The sequence below is a fragment of the Lepidochelys kempii genome, chromosome 3, assembly GCF_965140285.1.
Source record: "Lepidochelys kempii isolate rLepKem1 chromosome 3, rLepKem1.hap1, whole genome shotgun sequence".
NCBI lineage: Eukaryota > Metazoa > Chordata > Testudines > Cheloniidae > Lepidochelys > Lepidochelys kempii.
Genome location: NC_136382.1, coordinates 205234222 through 205254645, shown reverse-complemented (window position 1 = coordinate 205254645; position 20424 = coordinate 205234222). Strand labels below are relative to the sequence as shown.

Here is a 20424-nt window from a genome sequence, read left to right as displayed (position 1 = left end):
TCAGAAAGGCAAAAAAAACCTCTGAAAAGGGCAGGCGAAAAGATACAAGCAGAATGGTGGGAAGCACATATCGGGTTAGTTACCAGACTTAAATCTCTTAATTTTTTTTATTTTTTTTATTTGGAGCTGGGGTTGGAGAAGGACTTGTTTGAGTAAGCAGTGGGGGAAATGGCTCAATGGATGGGAAGTGTGAAGCTGAGCAGCTGAAGGGGGTGCTTTTGTGGTATGAGAAGGGTGGCAGGAAGAAGAAACTGACTTCTGTACTCCATACTTATTGTACTTTATGGTAAATGGTACAGGTAGTTTGTGTTATCCAAATGAAGGATGCTCACAAATGAGCTGAAGACTCTAAACTGAAATTTTAAGGAAAAGTCATGACCAAAAGGACTGCAGGTTGGAAAGATGGGGAAGTGTCCTAGTATGGGGCAGAGTTAGTTATCTGACTTCTATACCCCCAAACATCTGCATTTTAAATAGAACCTTAACTTTGGATCTCCCAGTCTTCCAAAGTCCAATTTAATAATTAAACTACCCCATTTTTTTAAAAAGTGAGCTCTAAAAGTACAACTGGGGTTGTGCCTTAATTTACATGCTGATAACTTGCAAAGACCCTTGATGTTCAGTTTTTTCAGCTTGTTTTTGATTTAAAGTCTTGTCTGTGTTTGCAGACTCTACAGTGACCAGAAAACTAGTAAATTGACATCCTAAGACTAGAAACCGAGCAATGGTGGAAGGTGCTTCTAATTACTTGATCTTTTAAAGATGTAGTTACAAAAACTTACTGGTGGTTGAATATTGAAAGAAACAATGTCTCTAAGCTTCAACTCCCCTGACTTTAAAAGTGCAAGACCTTAACAAACATCTATGGTGCTGGTGTGTGCCTCTGTCCCTGCCCCAAGACCCCCAACAAAATCTAGGAAGAACAGACTTTGTTCCTGATAAACAAGCCGGGAAAACTTGAAAACAGCTTTTTATTTTATAGATACAAGGCAGAAACCAGGCTTCTGAAAACCCTTTACAGGTACCTTAAAGGACTCTTCAAAAGGCTACTGATTATGTCTGTTTAAACTTAACTCCAAGTTCAAAAGCTTCTTCCTATGTGTTTAGAGTGGGGGAAGACTTGTGGTTCTTTTGCATCCCTTCAGCTAAAGCATACAGTTAAATATGACCATGACACATCAGATTCAAATCTTGAGACATTTTCAAGGTATTAAGAATTTCTGGTTGTGCACTGTCTTTATCAATTTTAGATTACTGGCAAGACAAGATTAATCTTGACTTCTGACTTTGACTTGTGTTTCAGGTGAGGGCTGTGTCTGTGGATCTAAATATTGATCCTTCCCTCCAAATTGACATCCCAGATGCCCTGAGTGAAAAAGACAAAGTAAAGTTCACTGTACATACTAAGGTAAGTTCATGGTGAAAGGGGAAAGTGGTTAATGTACACACATGCAGTCTTAAAATCCACTTGAATGAGGCAAGTAGGACCCTTATACTGTTGTCAAATGGGTCTACACCATTAACTCCTAGATCTTAGGCTTTCGTTTAAAAAAAAAACAAAAAAAACCCCAAACTGCAGGGCTTAAACATAACAGCCATACTGGATCAGACCAAATAGGATACTGTGCTGGATGGACTATCTTTCAGTGGTGGCCAGTGCCAGGTGCTTCAGAGTGAACAAACAGAACAAGGCAATTGCGTGATCCATGCCCTGTTGTCCACTCCCAGCTTCTGGCAGTCAGAGACTTAGGGGCAGTCAGAGCATGGGGCTGCATCCCTGACCATCTTGGTGAATAGCCATTGATGGACCTATCCTCTATGAACTTATCTAAGTCTTTTTTGGACCTGGTTATACTTTTGGCCTTCACAACATCCCCTGGAAACTAGTTCTCCAGGTTGACTGTGCATTATGTGAAGGAGCACTTCCTTTTGTTTGTTTTTTAAATGTGCTGCCTATTAATTTCATTAGGTGACCTCTTACGTGAAGGGGTAAATAACACTTATTTACTTTCTCCACACCAGTCATGATTTTGTAGACCTCTATCCTGTCTCCCCTTAGTCATCTCTTTTCCGAACTGAAAAGTCCCAGTTTTATTACTCTTTCCTTGTATGGAGGCTTTTCTATATCCTTAATCATTTTTATTGCCCTTCTCTGTACCTCTTCCAATTCTAATACATCTCTTTGGAAATCGGGCAACCAGAACTGCATGCAGTATTTGGGCATGCCATGGGTTTATACAGTGGCATTATAATTTTTCTGATCATTATCTGTCCCTTTCCTTATGGTTCCTATCATTCTGTTAGTTCTTTTGACTGCTGCCGCACGCTGAGCAGATGTTTGTAGAGAACTATCTACAATGACTCCAAGGTCCTTTTCTGAGTGGAAACAGATAATTTAGACCCCATCATTGTGTATGTATAGTTGGGATTATGTTCTCCAATGTGCATTACTTTGCATTTATTAACATTGAATTTCTTCAATTTTGTTGCCTAGTTACAGGTTTGAGATTCCTTTAACTCTTTGCAGTCTGCTGTGGACTTAACTATCTTGAGTAGTTGTCATCTGTAAATTTTTGCCATTGCATTGTTTCCTACTGTTTTCAGATCATTTATGAATACTGTAAATAACATTGGTCCCAGTACAGATCCATGGGGATCCAGCTATTTACCCATCTCTGTACTGAAATCTGACCATTTATTCCTACCCATTGTTTCCTATCTTTCAACCTGTTACTGATCCATGAGAAGACCTTCCCCTCTTATTCCATAACTGCTTACTTTGCTTAAGAGTCTTTGGTTTGGAACCTTGTCAAAGGCTTTCTGAAAGTCCAAGTACATTGCATCTACTGGATCCCCCTTGTCCACATGTTTGGTTACTCTCCTCTCCTCTCCTTCTCCCCCCCCCCCTGGAATTCTAGTAGATTGGTGGGGCATTTCCCTTTACAAAAGCCATGTTGACTCTCTCAAGTTGTGTTCATGTGTGTCTGATTCTTCTTTACTATTCAACCAGTTTGCCTGGTACTGAAATTTATGCTTACTGGCTGTAACTGCCAGGATTGCCTCTGGAGCCTTTATATTTTAAAAAAAAAAAGTGTGTGACTATCCTCCAGTCATCTGTTACAGAATTACAGCTTATTTAATCAATAGGTTATATACCACAGTTGTTAGTTCTATAATTTCATATTTGAGTTTCTTCAGAACTTTTGGGTGAATCCCATCTGGTCCTGGTGACTTATTACTGTTTAATTTATCCAAAACCATCTCTAGTGACACCTGAATCTTAGATGGTTCCTCACATTTGTCATGTAAAAAGAATGGCTCAGGTGTGGGAATCTCCCTCACATCCTCTGCAGAGACAAGTGAGTCAAAATTCACTTAACTTCTTTACAGTGGCCTTATTTTCCTTTAGCGCCTCGATTGTCCAGTGGGCCCACTGATTGTTTGGCAGGCTTCCTGCTTCTGATGTACTTAAATTTTTTTGCTGGGTTTTTTTAATGTGCCTCTTTTGCTAATTGCTCTTCAAATTCTCTTTTGTCCTGCCTATTTATACTTTTTACACCTTAGGAAGGGGAAGAGAACTGTCGAAATGGAAACCAAGTAACTGATGCAGGGTGGTGGTGGTTGTGGTCTTCTGTCTTCAGACAGATCAATACTGCCACTCTTAGCTTTGCTAAGCAGTAGTGGATGGAAATTAACCTCCCCATGCCTCTGTTTTTTATCTGTAAAATGGGGATAATAGCTGCCTCATTTTTGTAAAGTTTTCAATCTCTGCTGAAAGCACTATGTAAGAACTAGGTATCATTAATTCTGGTCCTCTAAAGTGGTATGGGACACTCGAATATCCTGTTCCTACAATGATCCTGTCACTGCTAAGGGGGAGATACAAAGAAGGCTCACCTTAACTGAGTGCTAGCCAACACTAGAAAAGGCAATTAGGTGTGGCGTTTACTAGTCAAAAGGGCTTGCTATGGAAACTAATGAATAAAACTGCTTCTAAAAGCACTAGCTTTTGAAACACTAGGACTTCTGAATCTCTTGTCTTCCAGACTACACTGCCAACTTTTCAAAGCCCAGAGTTTTCAGTTACGAGGCAGCATGAAGACTTTGTGTGGCTACATGATACACTTGCTGAAACTGAAGAGTATGCAGGATTTATTGTAAGTGGTTTTTGTTTAGGATTGAATTTTATAATGGGAAAATCTAATGTGGTGCACCTAAAAGGAAATTAGTAAGGCTGCTAACCCTGCTAAAGTAAATACCGCTAGCATTTTCTGTCTTGGATCTTAACTATGCAGATTCAATGTGGTTGTAACATAGCTTTGCTTTTATCTTCCCTGAACTGTCTGAAAACATGGGGCCATACCCTGCCCTCCACTCTTGTAAGCTCACAATATGGGAATCCTGCAGGTACTGCAGAGTGTATTTGTCCCATGTTGGTATCATTCCTTACCCTGTAGAAACCCTTCTAGAGAGCCATTGGTTGCCCTGCTTCGAGGACTTTTGAGAACGTGACACCGCAGTGTAGAGTCCGAGGGTAGCAGCTGGTGGAGAACCTCCATTAGTACAGCTTCTCCAGGAGTCCTGCAGATGATGGGGTAAACGGGCCAAGAGGCAATACAGAAATACAGGCCCATGTCTCCCCATCCTGTGACACAGGATTTGTGAGCACTCTGGATGAGCCCCATTGCATCCACAAACTGCACTACACACAACCTGGGTAAAAAGAGCAGCAGTACATTAGTTTACAAGGTAGCTATGGAGACTCCAGGAACTTTCACTCAAGAGTGATAGGCACTTGCAACTAATACAGTCTATTTTATATTGACTAGATACCTCCAGCACCTTCAAAGCCTGACTTTGATGGTCCCAGAGAGAAGATGCAGAAACTTGGGGAAGGAGAAGTCTCTATGACAAAAGAGGAATTTGCAAAAATGAAGCAAGAACTAGAAGCGTAAGTATGTGTAGTTGTGTATATAAACCAAAGTCAGTTCTGCATCTTGATGGAGGATCTACTTTCATAGTAACACCTCAAGCCAGAACCTTATTTTAAATAGGGTTGGTGCAATTTCACCGTAACGCCTTTAATCCATGTCTCTGTGTTTCTAGAAAGTCTTGGACTTGGTTAGATAAACCATATAAATGCATAACAACCTTAGTACCTTTCCCAGCCCTGAAGAAGAGCTCTGTGTAACTCGAAAGCTTGTCTCTCACTAACAGAAAATGGTCCAATAAAAAGATTATACCACCCAGCTTGTATGTCTAACCTTCATAAAACGTCTTTTGGCCATCACTGTGTGAATTCTAAAATATACTGGAAACGGCCAGGTGGAGACAGGAATGCTTGTTCAGAAGCACTAGGCCAAAACATGAAGCATTAAATAAAATTATTTTTGTCAGAGCAACACTTTATGCAGTGAAGTAGACAGTAAAGACTACACATTGTCTTCGGTGCTTAACTTTGAGATTTGATTCCCCTCCTTGGTCTTCCAGTGAATACCTTGCTGTCTTTAAGAAGACCGTGTCATCACATGAAGTTTTCCTTCAGCGACTTTCTTCTCATCCTGTGCTCAACAAAGATCGCAACTTCCAAGTTTTCCTAGAGTATGACCAGGATGTAAGGAATCTTCCTCCATTTCCTCTGCACTTCTGGGACAGGATGTTAAGAATGCAGTCAGTTCCTATGAACTCATTTAGAATTTGCTGTAGTTGTAACACAAGTGATCATTTAAACACACAATCCTACATAGTGTTTATACTGTTATCCATGTAGGATTGCTCAACCAACTTCTCAAGAATAGCATAGGGCCAAAATCCATTTCACTCAAAGCTTTTTTTGTCAGTATTCATTACAGAAATCTCATTGCCTCAAAATATAAGCTGTGACATACAAACCAGGCTTGATTGACTTAAACACTGACTTTAAATCAGGACTTAAATCAGCAAATGGGAAACATTGATTTAAATCTTGTTTTGCGTGTGTATCTTTCAGTTATCTTCCAAAAGAGGCTGATTCTTATGGGTGGTATAATTTGGTACTACTTTTTGCTAGTTGGGAGGATGCACTAGATCATGATTTGTGTCAAACTACATTTAGATGGAAATTTGGAATTTGATTTAAAATGCATAAACAGCATTTAAAGCTTTAAATAAAAGCCTTAAATGTTCTGAATAGGTAAGAAGTAAGCAAGTCTTAAATTTAAGAACATTTTGATAAACTTATTCAAGCAAGCATTCCCTGTAGTTAAGGAATTGACTTGACTTTCTGGTTGTCATGTCCTTAAAGATTTTAGAACTTGTAGATCTTGTTCCCATACTCAGGTGTGGTTTTTTTATAGATTGGGAGGTGGAGGAACAAGCTTTCAACCCCCACTTGTATTCTACACTTTGAATAAACTAGTAATTGAATCAAACTGGTTGAATACACAAAAATGAAGAAAATAATCTCTTGCACCTGTAGGAGAGGCTACTGTTAAGCTGGTTTAGCCCTTTAACAAACTTTGATTCCAGGTGCTTAGCCAGTGACTTCCTTTGAGACTTCAGCAGCAAACATACTTCTCAAATATTCTTGGTTTTAAGCATTACAGTAATTACAGGTCTTAACATAGGTTATCATAATTCAGAACTAATTTTAAATAGGATTATTTTTAAAGAAAAATGCACTTTAAATTTAAAAAAATATTTTTATCTACCCTGATAAAATTCAGCTTCAGAAAAGCCTGTGCACCTCAAACCCTATGTCTTTCTCCAGCTGTAGGGGCTCCTGTGTAACATGCCCATTACACAGCATCTCTGCTTTGTATATTCCCTCTTTATTTGGAGGAATTTAAATACAAGCTATTGAAGTAAGGTGCATTTTGAATGCACCTGCAGCTATGGAAAAGACTGTTATAACACCTTGTTCATAAACGAATTCAGCACAAAGACCAATTTAACTCCCATGTTTCTAGCAATAGTCTCCATTACAAGAAGACCTCTCTGGTGCTACAACTTGAAAACAGAAATTCTAGAGGAAACTTGCAATTCAATCACTTTAAAATATACTTAGAACTTAGTGCAGTACAAACATCACTTCGTATGGTGCAGTGACCACAGCAATACAATATTGAACTTGAAGCTTGTCAATGAACTACTTATTACTCCCCTAAAACAATCTCTTATCGTGTTTTGTGTTTTAGCTAAGCGTTCGGAGAAAAAATACAAAAGAAATGTTTGGTGGCTTTTTAAAAAGTATGGTGAAGAGTGCTGATGAAGTCCTCTTCTCTGGTGTGAAGGTAAGATTTGCTCCCCTTCCAACAACCATCTGATACCTTTTCACTCTTGCTTTCTACTATGTAGGATTGCTTTATTCCTGGTGCTAGGAGAAACCTACTTTGTCAAGAGTATACTCAATAACTTACCTACCTCGTATTTGCTATCCAGTCTGAAGGATCAGTTAAGCCAATCCGTTGCAGAGTTGAGAGCCCTTGATTGTGTCTGAATAGGTAAAACCTGCCTGCATAGAGGAAGTACGTGACTGGCAAGGTGGGGATGAAAGCAACAAATCCCTGGGCTCCAAGGATATAAATACTGCAACTGGGCATCTAAGGAGTCAGGGTTTTTGTTTTTGTTTTTCCCCCTCAAAATATCTAAAGTTTTCAGTACACAGTGAAGAGTCACCTAGTAATACCCTGCTAAAGAAACTGCTCTGTGAGTAGTTAACTCTTGGGCAGAAATGTGGTGGTGGTCTGCTGAAACTTCTGCATATCTAATAGTACTGGAATACCTCCAATCAGCTCCAGAAACCAGTACACCCCACTGAAGGGCTGTTGGAAATCGTTTCAGCAAAACATACAAGACAGCCTGTTGTGGTACCAGGGACTGTGCACTGTTATGAACTCCTTTCCTCTCTGATTCAACCCATTCATGCTGTAGGAAGTGCTAGTACTTTGAGAAGGGTAATCTCCTCTTTCCCCAGATTTAGGAACACCAGCAAGTATTACACTGTAACTCAACTCAGTCTCTCTAGTTACAGCCCAGTATCTAAACTCCAGAGAAAGCTAGTAAAGAATTTTCCAAGGGCTGCCTTCAATTTGCCATAAACTACTACCAGTATACCAGATAATCTCATCACCAGTCTGGTCTCAGACCAGGAACAAATGATGTTGGTGGCACTGGTTTTCCTCCTCCTTTTGGCCTTGTCCAAAGGCCATTCGGCAGCACTCAAATTGCTGGACTTCTCCACAACATTAAATATAGACTGCCATGGAATCATAATATCCCACCTCAAACACAGCAAGGGTTAGTGGGATATTGGGATAGCTTCACTGATTCTCCTGTGTGTGCAGCCAGACTTGTGGTGGTCACCTGCTCCTCTCCAAGTGCTGACTCTGAGCAGTTGCATCACACACACACACACACACACACAGATAATAAATAGTGGCCTACAATGGCAGCAAGATGGAGGGCACCAGTTGGATCCTCTTTATATCACAAACACGTAGCACCTCCCAGCTATCCAGGGATTTGGCTGAGATTTGAACCAGCATAAAGAACTGCCAGCTGAAGATGTGTCCTGGGAAGGACACCATGGTGCTGTTTAGCAAGTTCTTTGGAAGTGCTCCCCTCTTGCTCACTGTAATAAGCTCCACTGAAGGGATCTGCTCTGCTCTTTCTGATTAAGATGATCTGAAATCTGTTCTCCTGGACTCACTGCTTCTGACTAAACAAAGTTGACCTGGTCTTCCATGGGTAAATTAGTTTCCAGTCTTTGTTTGCAAAACTCTACATGGGGATGATGGCTGGTACCTGAAGGACAGCCTTGCCCTGCCACGCCACAACACAACCTCTCATGATAGCTGCATTCCATTAGAACAGTGGTCACCAATCCATTGATTGCAATCAACTGGTCAATCCTGGGGACTCTCCCAGTTGATCATGAGCTCTGGCCATGGCAGTGCAGTGGGGCTGCTGCTAAGGCAGACTCCCTGCCTGCCGTGGCCCCATGCTGCTCCTAGAAGCAGCCAGCACAGGCCCTGGTGGGTGAGGTAGGGAAGCAGGGGTCTCCACATGCTGCTCCTGCCTGCAAGTGCCGCTCCTGCAGCTCCCATTGGCAAACTTTTCCCATTCCCAGCCAATGGGAGCTCTGGGGGAGGTGTCTGCAGAAAGTGGCAGGGCCAGGGGCCTTTAGCCCCTTCCAGGAGCAGCGTGAGGTAGGCAGGGAGCGACCCAAAGTGCCACCCAGGGGGAGTAGCACCCCAGCCCTGTGCCCCCTCCCAGAGCCTGCACCCCCTCCTGCACCAACACGCCCAGCCCAGAGCCCCCTCCCACACTGCAAACCCCCCAGCCCAGAGCCTGCACCCCCTCATGAACCCCAGCCCAGTGAGTGAGGGTGGGGGAGAGCAAACAATGGAGAGGGGGGTCCCTCATCACTTCTGCATAAAAAGGAAACTTCTTTTTTTAAGTAGCTTTGGCTGTTTCATTGTGTATACTATGAAGGGGAGGCTAGAAATGTGTAGCCACACTTAATGACAAGATTCACTACATAGGGGCTAAGGTTTAAAGTCTCTTACCAAACTCATTGGTAAATGAAGGAGATGCTCCTGCTCTAGCCGTGCCATTGGTCTAACAGATCATATTCTCTTTTCAGGAGGTGGATGACTTCTTTGAGCAAGAGAAGATTTTTCTTGTAAACTACTACAACAGAATCAAGGATGCATGCACAAAAGCAGATAAGATGACAAGATCCCATAAAAGTGAACTTTATTTATACAAACCTTTTCTAGGTAATCTCCGTGTATGTCACTAGAGACAAAACTGAAAGCATTGTCCTTGTTCCTGCAGATGTTGCAGATGACTATATCCACACTTCAGCTTGCTTGAACAGCCTGGCTTTAGAAGAGCCCACAGTCACTAAAAAGTAAGCAAACCCACTAATTCCGTGAATACCTGATCTTGGACTTCTGCGTGCAGCACTCTAATTGTAATTGTTACACAATAAACTGAATCCTGGCTTTGTCTGAGGTCCCCTCCTTGGTAATTAATATCTCTAGTGTTTTTATTTCTGTTTTTTTAATGGTGCTATCAATATGGCACACTTAACTTTTTTTTTTTTAGCTGCATATCCAGTTCCACTTAATGTTTTTAAATAGAATCCTAGTTGAATCCAGCAGATTTGGACTCTTGGTGCATAGGATGTCTTACCAAGTTTTAGTCTTCTAGAATCATAGAACTGGAAGGGACTTCGAGAGGTCATCTAGGCCAGTCCCCTGCACTCAAGGCAGGACTAAGTATTATCTAGACCATCCCCGATAGGTGTTTGTCCAACCTGCTCTTAAAAATCCCCAATGATGGCGATTCTACCACCTCCCTAGGCAATCTATTCCAGTGCTTAACTACTCTGACAAGAAGTTTTTTTTCCTAATGTCCAACCTACACCACCCTTGCTGCAATTTAAGCCCATTGCTTCTTGTCCTATCCTTGGATGTTAAGAACAATTTTTCTCCCTCCTCCTTGTAACAACTTTTTATGTACTCGAAAACTGTCCCCTGTCTTCTCTTCTCCAGATTAAACAAATCCAGTTTTTTCAGTCTTCCCTCATCGGTCATGTTTTCTAGACCTTTAATCGTTTTTGTTCCTCTTTTCTGGACTTTCTCCAATTTGTCTACATCTTTCCTGAAATGCAGTGCCCAGAACTGGACACAATACTCCAGTTGCAGCCTAATCAGCAGAGTAGAGCGGAAGAATTACTTGTCTTGCTTACAGTACTCCTGCTAATACATGCCAGAATGATGTTTGTGTGTGTGGTGGGTTTTTTCTTTTCAACAGTGTTGACTCATACCTTGTGATCCACTATGACCCCCAGATCCCTTTCTGCAGTACTCCTTCCTACGCAGTCATTTCCCCTTTTGTATGTATTATACAAAATGTTATAGAAGCCCTGTCTAACATAACTAAGTTTGTACCCTGTGCCTGACAAGCTTGCCTGTAAATGTGGCATGTGTCCACACATGGCCAATACTCATGGTGGCAACTCACTATGTATGTCCTTTGCCTGGAGCCTGTAGTCTGACACATGACTGTCTTCTGGTGATGTCAGAATTTTTAGTGTAGAAGGGACCCCGACTACATGTAAACAGGTTGGCCAGTCTTCCTTCTTCCTAGCTCCTGAGTACATTGCACTAGAGTACATTGCCCTTAAGACATCTAGAGGAGCAGCCACAATGTGAGACTTCCTATATGCTGTTAAGGTGCCTGGGATAGCTATCAGTATCTTCCCAGAATACACAGATACCATTCATTGGGCGTTTGTGGGTTTGGACAAACACTGACTGACTTATAATGTCTATACCGAGGCTGTTTTCTCAATGCAAGTCAGCGATTTGTTAATTTATCAGGCCAGCTTTTACTGGGAGAGAACAGTTATGTTTACGAGGCCTGAAGGACTTGCGTAAGTAAGTGTGGCGCAATGCAAAATATCCACGTCAAAGTGGTGTCCTGTAAGCATTGTTAAACTCTTCTTTGTGGCTCTAGAGCATAAAGACAAGCCCATTGGAACAAAGCTTACAAGTTGGGTAGATTCTCATAAGTAGGTTAAAGCTAAAAGCTCCTTGCCATATTATCACACTGTCTTCATTTTCAGTCCTGATGCATTTTCTTACCTGTACTTGAATTTCCTCTTTCAAATAAGGACTTGTCTAAACCTGCACCTATACCAGTATACAAACTTGTGTAGGTTTCTGCTCTAATGGTAACTAATCTTGTGTTCTTAAGTGCTACATTACAGATTTCCATGAAGTATAAATAAAATGATTTTGTCCTTTGTGCTTTTTTCTTTTCTGTTTAGGTACTTGTTGAAAGTTGCTGAGCTCTTTGAAAAACTGAGGGTAAGCTTCTTTGAAGAGCTGTAAATCTAGGTTTTGTTGTCTCTTGTTACATCATTCCTATCTACTCCTTTCTTCTGTAGAAGGTAGAGAGTCGTGTGTCATCAGACGAAGACTTAAAGCTGTCTGAACTGTTAAGATACTATATGCTCAACATAGAAGCAGCAAAGGTGAGCCACTTCTGCTAAAGCTTGTCCTGTATTATTCACTGAGCTTAGTAACTTAATTATTAACTTGCTATTTAGCACATGAGCTTGTGCATACATTTTTCCAAAAAAACCCCACAACAAGGAATACAGCCTGAGTCTCTCTCCCATGTCCCCACCCTTGTGCCTGGAAAAATAGACATGCTGTGCATGTTTTCTGGGCTTTAATCCAGAGGAATGGAGTAGGGAAGTTCAGAGCAAAGTGAGGGGACCCTTGACAAGCCGCCACTCCTCCCTCCAAAACCAAGGGGCTGCTAGCTGACCGCTTACATAATTTAGCAATTGCAGTCAGATGGGGAGACTCTCAAGAAGTCAAAACTCTCCCTTTTTTTTAACCACTTAATGTAAGAGAACAGATCTTCAAGGTAGGAGGTCAAGTCTACCAGCCATTTTAGTTTGTCTCCAAAAAAAAAATCCTTCAGGTTTCCTTTTGGATTGTGTTTTGCAACATTTTTTTTTAAATCTTAGTTTGTAAGATGATCAGACCATAAGCAGCTGTACCAACTTGAGTCTTGTTTTTTGCCTTTAATTGCAACAATCTCAGGTTGGATATTCAGTGTGCTTTCATGACAAAAGGCTGTTACAATCTTCCCCTAAGCTTTTGACTGACACATGGTGGGACTGGATGACAGGATGGATCATTCAATTGCCATCCATTCCCTTGGAAGCATTTGGCATTGGCCACTGTCAGAAGACAGGATACTGGGCTCGACGGACCATTAGTCTGACTCAGTATGACTGTTTTTATGCTCTAAGTCCCCTGAGGGTATGTCTACACAGCAAAGAAAAACCTCTGTCTGGCCTGTGCTAGCTGACTCAGGCATGCAGGGCTCAGGCTGCAGGGCTCTTTCATTGCTGTGTAGATTTCCAGGCTTGGGCTGGAGCCCAAGCTTTAGGACCCTTTGTGATGGGAGGGTCCTAGAACTTGACTTCCAGACTTGGGCTGGAAACCTACACAGCAATAAAAGAGCCCTGTGAGCCTGAATTGGCTGGCCTGTGCCAGCCATGGGTTTCTTTGCTGTGTAGACCTACCATGAGCTGTCACCACTTCCATAAAGCTCTAGAGTGGGACTTTCAGAAGTGCTTAAGTGTAGTCCTAATCCTGCTCCCATTCAAGTAATGGTAAACCCACAGAGTTCAATGGGGAGAGACTAACTCAGCACTGAGTTCTTTCAAAAACCACACCCTTCATGTTTAAGATTAAAAATGGCACCTGCCTCCTACCACTTCTCATTGCTTTGTCATGGATTTGGTGTAGAGTCCAGATTCCATTAGATCAGGTTTATGGTGGGACCTTCCATGTACCTTCGAGAGCAAACTTTATTGCTGGTCAGTGTTCCATTCTGATCATACAGGTGATTTTATGAAAGAGGGTGCCACACTGGGCTGGAGAAGATAGAAACCCTAGTATAGCTGGTGGTTTGCGTCAGGCTTGTACCATGGTGTGTGTGGAGTATAATGAATGTTACTCCATTGGCTCATTCAGAGAAGTGCAATTCAAACACTCTAGCCACTCAGTGGCCTCAGTATCCTTTGTAATTTTACAGGGCATTGTTGTTGCCTTATAACAATTCTGTTGTACAAAATAGTGTTCTGTTCTGTAAAGTATTTCTAGATTAGTTTAAATACAGTGCTAGTGTATCTCTAGGTGCTTAAGGAGTGACATTAATGGCTTCAGAAAGTCCTGCCTAATCCTCCTTGAGCAGAATTCTATCCAAGATATGGATGCTTGTAAGGAAGGAAAGGCAACCCCAAGGTTCTTAAGATGTGGATAAAATTGGTTAGGATGAAGGAGAGAGGGACAGTAGCTTAACATTTTAAAATAAGTGTAAAGTGACTCTCCTGGAGCATCTATTGTAGGCATCCATAAATAGCTGCTCTTGAACTGCAAAGCTACTTTCAGTCTTTTATGTGCTTTGAAGAAAAAGAGGTAGGATAAGTGCTCTGCTGGCTTATAAGTACAGTTTGTGTGAGGCTTATTGCTTGTCTTACTCTGTAACCAAAGCACAGAATCCAGAACCAATTTCTCTAGATGCTGTTGATATATAAATAAGAGTAACATCTGACTACTCTTTATTTATTTATTTATTTTAAAAGGATCTCCTATACAGACGTACCCGGAGTCTTGCAGACTATGAAAATTCAAACAAAGCCCTGGACAAAGCTAGATTGAAAAGTAAAGATGTCAGACTGGCAGAAGCACATCAGCAAGACTGCTGTCAGAAGTTTGAGAAGCTTTCAGAGTCTGCAAAGGAAGGTGCAAACATCATTACCACGCACTAAATTCCATTGATCCTCTGCATCCTTCCAAGGCCTCTTAGAGGGAATTTCTCCATAGTAACTCCACAGAGCACTGTGGTCCACAGCTCACTCAGAAGTCCCATTTCTCCTAACTCTTCTCTCTAGACTAGCAGGCTTTCTGAGTAAGATAGTCAAGTGAACTAGTTTTACATCACATGGACAAGTCTCAGCATCCCGAAATATTCCTTTTTAATAATTGGTGACCTCAATTAAATGTTCAGTCATCTGGTGTTCTTCAAACTCAGCAGATCATTGTAATACTGAAGAAAGAACGGGCCTATTCTTATGCTGCTTTTATGGTCCTGTTTTCCTTTTGGGTTGAAGCTTTTTGTTCTTGCTATCTCCCTCCCCCAAGGGTAACTTTGGAACTAAATCCCTTCAGCTATGTGAAGTCAAGATGCCCGAATGGGTGTAGATCAGTGGTCCATTTAGAGCATTATTTGAGTCATAGCCGTCTGGTGTGAGAGGTATCTAATGGAAAACAAGGTGAAACTTTTCTGATCCGAGTCCAAGCACGCTAGTAAAACATGCAAGAGGAAAGTGGTCTTGGTCCCAACAATCCCTGCTCCCAAGGCTGCTCTTCTGGCTAGGAGGGGCATTCTAGGGCAGAGCTTACAGGTCAGCTATACCCTCACAGGACCATCGGTATACCTTTTGCACAAGGGCAGGAGTGATCTGGGAATGCACATGCTGTTGGCCAGAATGTAAATGTACATGACTGCAGCTTCTCTTGTGGCCAAATAATACAGTCAGAGAACTGCACATGCCACCTCAGGAGTACAGGACTGAAATGTCACATCTGGAGTAACTCTTCTGAAGAGTCTGACAGAAAAAAGCCTTGACTTTCATAAAAATCAGTTAAGGATCTCTAAGCACTTTGCAAAGTACTAACTTTGCATAAAAGTTCCTGTAGTACTGCAGCATGAATGACTAAAACTCTGGCTACTCTAATAACCTACTGCACATTGCATTCAACCACTGCTATTTAGGAGTATGTACATAAGTCTAGAGTAGTGTGCTTTTCTTAAAGCAGAAACCAGTTGACTCCCCTTTCTGCTGGACTATCTAGAGTATCTAGTCAATGTCTCTCTAACTTAATCCTTTCATTTATTTCCCCAATCTTTTGTGTATGCTAGGGATTCTGCAAAGATGTTAGGTTCCTACTCCAGACAGCTTAATCTAGGGCTAAGCACGCAAGGGATGAGGGAAGGGATGCAAATACGTAAGCAGATGAGGTGAACGAAGCGCTGTCTAGTGGGTGCTGTGTTTGGGGGGGGCCCATGCTTTGTGGTGGGTTCTCTTGTGCTTTTAGAATGTCTAGCAGTCCAGCAATGGGTAGTCCCTCTTGCCTGACCTACCTCCATGCAGAGAGGAGGTGTGACCCATTGTCTGCCAGCCATTCCAAGTACCTTCCTAGATCAAGTAAGCGACACTTTCCCTCTGCTGATTCCTTACATGTGGAGTCAGCCCCACATTAAGCAGGGTTTAAATGGGGGTAGTTCCCTTTTTCCTGTGGTACAATCCTAGAGTCAGTCTCCCTGGGCTGTTGTACAGGTGCCACTCTATTGCTTTTATACTCTCCTTCTAGGAGGAAACGAGGCTGTAGGGCTATTCCTTGGGTCTACTCTCCAGAACTTCAATTCCCTGGGCACACTATCCTTCAGAGGAGGAGCTAGGCAGGGGTATCAAACTTGTTCTGAGTGCTGAATGCTGCTTGTAGTCTGAATCACACTAGGATGGCTTGACTTGCAACCATAAGAAAGTAAACTTGGCCAATAAAAACCCTGAGTTTGGCAGACTGATACCGTGTGCAGTGAGGGTGGGGAGTACAGGGCAGGTCCTTATGTTCCCTGCTTCTCCAGAATTTAATTTGCATATATTCCCACCCTCCTGTGTTTGTAGAACTGATCAGCTTCAAGCGGAAGAGAATAGCAGCCTTTCGTAAAAATCTAATTGAAATGGCTGAGCTGGAAATCAAGCATGCAAAGGTAAGCGCGCTCTTTCCCTAATGTAGAAAGTGCATGGCTGTAATGCCACGTCTGGGGCCACGTAAACTGCCAAACCTTTTCCCTGATGAAATTTTTTTACTCTGGTTGCACATTAGAGGATTGTTCTTTCCTTTGAAAAGCTAAAATTACATTTTTAAACCTTTTGAAAAATTCAGTTTGAGTCAAGTCCTAAAACTAGGAAAAGCCAGATTGGTTTGGCCCCTGTGTGTATGTTAGTCTTTAATTACATGATTGAAAAAGTTAGTATGCAACAGGCCTCTGCCTTATTCTGTGTGCAGGATGGAGGATGCTCAGGTATTGAATACCCAGTGCGGATAATGAGGCTGCTTGAAGGACCCCTGCCTCATTTGCTGGAGTAATTGAAAGGTGTAGAGAATGCTACAGGAAGAAGATAGGACCCGGTTCTCCTGGGTCTCTTCCACAGACTCTGTGCTGCTGCACAATCACTTAAATTCAGAGGTGGCCACTGTGTTCCTCGTCTTCTGAGAGCCCAACTTGAGACACCTCAGCACTCAGACCTCCAAATAGTCCATGGGAGCTGCAAATGCTCAGTACCTCTGAATAATCAGACTGCGGGTATCTCATGTAGGGCATTAATCATTCAGGCACCCACAGTTAGTGGACACTTGCAAATCCTGGCCTTGAATCTCCCTGCCCCTCCATTCCCCAGCTGTAAAATGGGGATGGTACCTCCTCTCACAAGTTGCACAGAAGATCTTGGAAATACTTGTTTTATAGTGAGCACTGAATGAGATGGGCCCTGTGGGTGGAGGAGGATAGTATGTGATCTCATAATTAAGGACTATATATGCACACTTCAAGGGGCAGAATTAACATTGCACAAGCAACCTTACTTTTGGTACTTCCTAACTTGATTGCTTGTCTGTGCAACTTTAGCATCCTTCTAGTGGTCTTTGTAGTGATGATACTAAATGTAGCTTTCAGACAGAGTACAGAAAATTCAGCTTTTCCATTTCTGAGAACATCAAAACTGCTAAGTTCACTTGTTTCTGGAGTGAGAATTGATTTGGTGCCTGTTTTTGATCCCATGCTTCTCACTCAGAATTAACTGTCTTCCCTTCCAGAACAGTGTGTCTCTCCTGCAAAGCTGCATTGACTTGTTCAAGAACAACTAAAGCGCCTTAATGTGAAAACAGCATCAGTTGCACTCAACAGCCATGGGAAAATTTATATTTAGCTTGACTTCATTAGGTTAAAATATATAAATACACTGTTTCAAACATTTTGTTTGACTAATACTTAACCATGTTGATGCCAATGTATTGGCTTCCAGGGTAGAAATGAAATCTGAATTGCATATGAATTACTTGGATGTAGCTAATTTCTTGTTGAGAGTTAATATCTCAAGGTAAGCAAAAAGTACAAGTACTAGATTCCAGAATGTTGACCAGTTTTCTAATGATAAAAAGGGGCAATTCTTTCCAAGAGTGACACGTGAATGAAATCAAGGTGGTATTGCAATCTGTCTCTAGCCTAAACCATGTCGAAGTTCATATTTGGGAGGGTCTTATGTACATTCTTAAGCAATTTTATAAGGTAAAATACATTCCACTTCATAGATTTCTACTACAGTGTATTTTGGATTTCTATAACTACATTCAGTATTTGTACACTCAACAAAAATAAAGATGTCTAATATTGTGAAGTGTGTTTCTATAAACTAAATGGCCTTGTATAATAGACCATTTGTATATGGGATTTAAACCCCCAAGTAGTTTAGGGGAAAATTGTTTTCATATCATGAAAAGCTGTTATACACTGAATATCATTCTAACCTGAGATTGTTGCAATTAGAAGGCAACAACAAGACTGAAATTGGTACAGCTGCTTATGGTCTGATTACCTTCTTACAAACTAAGATTTTTAAAAAAGGTTGCACAATGCAATCCAATAGGAAACCTGAGGGGTTTTTTTGAGACTCTTGAACTAAAAATGGCTGGTAGACTTGACCTCCTGCCTTGAAGATCTGCTTTCTTGCTATACTTTGCATCCTGGCACTTTCCTTTCCTCTAACAGGTAGCTGAGCTCAGGTTGGCTGTCATAAAGAAATACAACATCTTGGTAGGTTTCAGAGTAGCAGCCATGTTAGTCTGTATCCGCAAAAAGAAAAGGAGTACTTGTGGCACCGTAGAGACTAACAAATTTATTTGAGCATAAGCTTTTGTGAGCTACGCTTATGCTCAAATTTGTTAGCCTCTAAGGTGCCACAAGTATTCCTTAACATCTTGGTATGCTCAGGATGGCAGGTGGACTGGGTATTGTTAATGCAAGCATAGGTGAGCTGATCTCTCGTGGGACAGCCTTCTGTAAACAGCTGAATTTCATTATTTCACCGTATACTTTGTGCTTGTGTAGTGCTTTTCATCAGAGTGCTCAAAGTGCTCTTTACAAAAGAGCAATATCACTGTCCCCATTTTACAGATGGGGAAACTAAGGCATGGAGCTATGATACGCCTTCCCATCTCTGCCACTTGCCTGTTGGAGGACAGTGGGCAAGAGAACCCAGGTCTCAAGAGTTCTAATCCAGTAGCTTTAAATTAATCAGTCACCAATGACCTAAGCAGGATCATTTTAGCTGGGCAGTAAAAGTGTGGCCCTGTCTAAAAAGCAGTTTGGTAACCATATAACTAGCCACACTCCTCCTCCCCCTGCTCAGTTGCTACATCCTGTTCTTGTGTCCCTGCCTCCGTCCAGCATTAGTCCTTTCACCTTTCCAAGATGGGTGGAATCTAACCCAACAGGCAGTCCAATGGATCTGCTCTGTTGCTTGTCCTATAGCAGGACTGTGGCCTTCTTCCAGGTGCTGCCTTAAGACAGGGTTCTGCCCTGAAGAGTTTGCAGCCTGACAGGATGGGTTAAGTAGGTGTAGCACTGCTGGGAGCGGGGTATAGGAAAGGATAAGCCAAGTCCTAAAATGGGCAAAGTATACATCTGTGTACACCTTCTTTTTAAAGAAGGAAAATAGACTTGCCTGGTTGGTGCTGGCTTATGAATGTAGAGGCTGAGTAGTCTCTCAAAGCCTGCTTTACACTTCTTATAAACTCAGGGTTTCATTACACACCTGTCATCAGTAAAACACTAAGGCGTATCCACTACACTTCCTGTAGCCACAGTTCATCTAGCTGCAGATGTTTTGCCACCTGTTTAATTGGCTAGTGTCTGGCTCTGGTAAGAGCTGAAGTTGCTTGCTTCTGACCTTGTCCAAGAGGTTTCCTGGGAAGAGGGCCAATAGCACTACCCCCAGTGTATCTCTGCTTTACAGTAGTGGTTTGGTCTAAACCTTTCTCCAGCCCTCTCCTGCGTGGGTTCCTGCTGTGGGTTTAAGAAAACACTACACTGGCCTCTTTGCTTACCCAGGAAAGAGGTGGGATAATCTTTAGCAAGAACTAATACTTAAAACTGTAGGTCTAAGTGAATCAGTGGTGTCAGTAATTGTCTAGATCTGGTGGGTTTTACCCAGTTGGTTCATGTCAAAATAGTAAACACCGTTGCAGTTGCATCACCATGGTGATGAGCATTTCTCTCAGGCTCTGGCGTGAGTACAGTTTGGTTACAGGATCCTGTCTGTTTCTTCTGCCCAGATCACTGATCAGCCTAAACCATATAGGGTCTCTGTCCTCAGCTTCTTCCTATGGTAAAAGCTACAGCTGTCCAATGCTCTTTCCCATCAGTTAGATTTGGGATGGGGTTTCCTGTCTCAAGTTTGGGTCTATTTCATGCTCCATTGTGACTTAGGCCTATGTCTACAGTAGCATTTACGTAGGCAAAACTCTTGTCGCTCAGGGGTGTGAAAGAAACACCCCCCCCCCCCCCCCCAGGGCAAAATAAATTTTGCCGGCATAAGTGCTCCTGTGCACAGTGCTACATTGGCAGGAGAGACTCTCCCACTGACATGACTGCTGCTGTTCGTTGAGCTGGTTTTATTGTCCGGGAGAGCTCTTCCGTCGGCATAATGAAGCTATATGAGCAATCTTACAGTGGTGCAGCTGTAAGCTTGTAAGTGTACACCTGGCCTTGGACAAAGCCTAA

At 42.1% G+C, this 20424-nt stretch overlaps 1 protein-coding gene across 3 annotated transcripts in view; it reads left to right on the top strand.

Annotated features, from left to right (window-relative positions):
• SNX5 (sorting nexin 5) overlaps positions 1-18040 on the top strand; it is a 37947-nt gene extending 19907 nt beyond the window's left edge. The window contains exons 1-14 of one of the 3 annotated variants that reach the window (XM_073339728.2): positions 1134-1207; positions 1304-1408; positions 3268-3359; positions 4047-4157; positions 4830-4951; positions 5491-5614; positions 7176-7271; positions 9626-9731; positions 9820-9895; positions 11822-11861; positions 11942-12028; positions 14162-14321; positions 16268-16353; positions 16653-17453. In XM_073339728.2, coding sequence (XP_073195829.1) covers positions 3285-3359; positions 4047-4157; positions 4830-4951; positions 5491-5614; positions 7176-7271; positions 9626-9731; positions 9820-9895; positions 11822-11861; positions 11942-12028; positions 14162-14321; positions 16268-16353; positions 16653-16733 — 1164 coding nt within the window. In that variant the 5' untranslated portion in view covers positions 1134-1207; positions 1304-1408; positions 3268-3284 and the 3' untranslated portion in view covers positions 16734-17453. The other 2 variants (XM_073339727.2, XM_073339726.2) reach the window with 2 other exon arrangements.
• The last annotated feature ends 2384 nt before the right edge of the window (positions 18041-20424 follow it).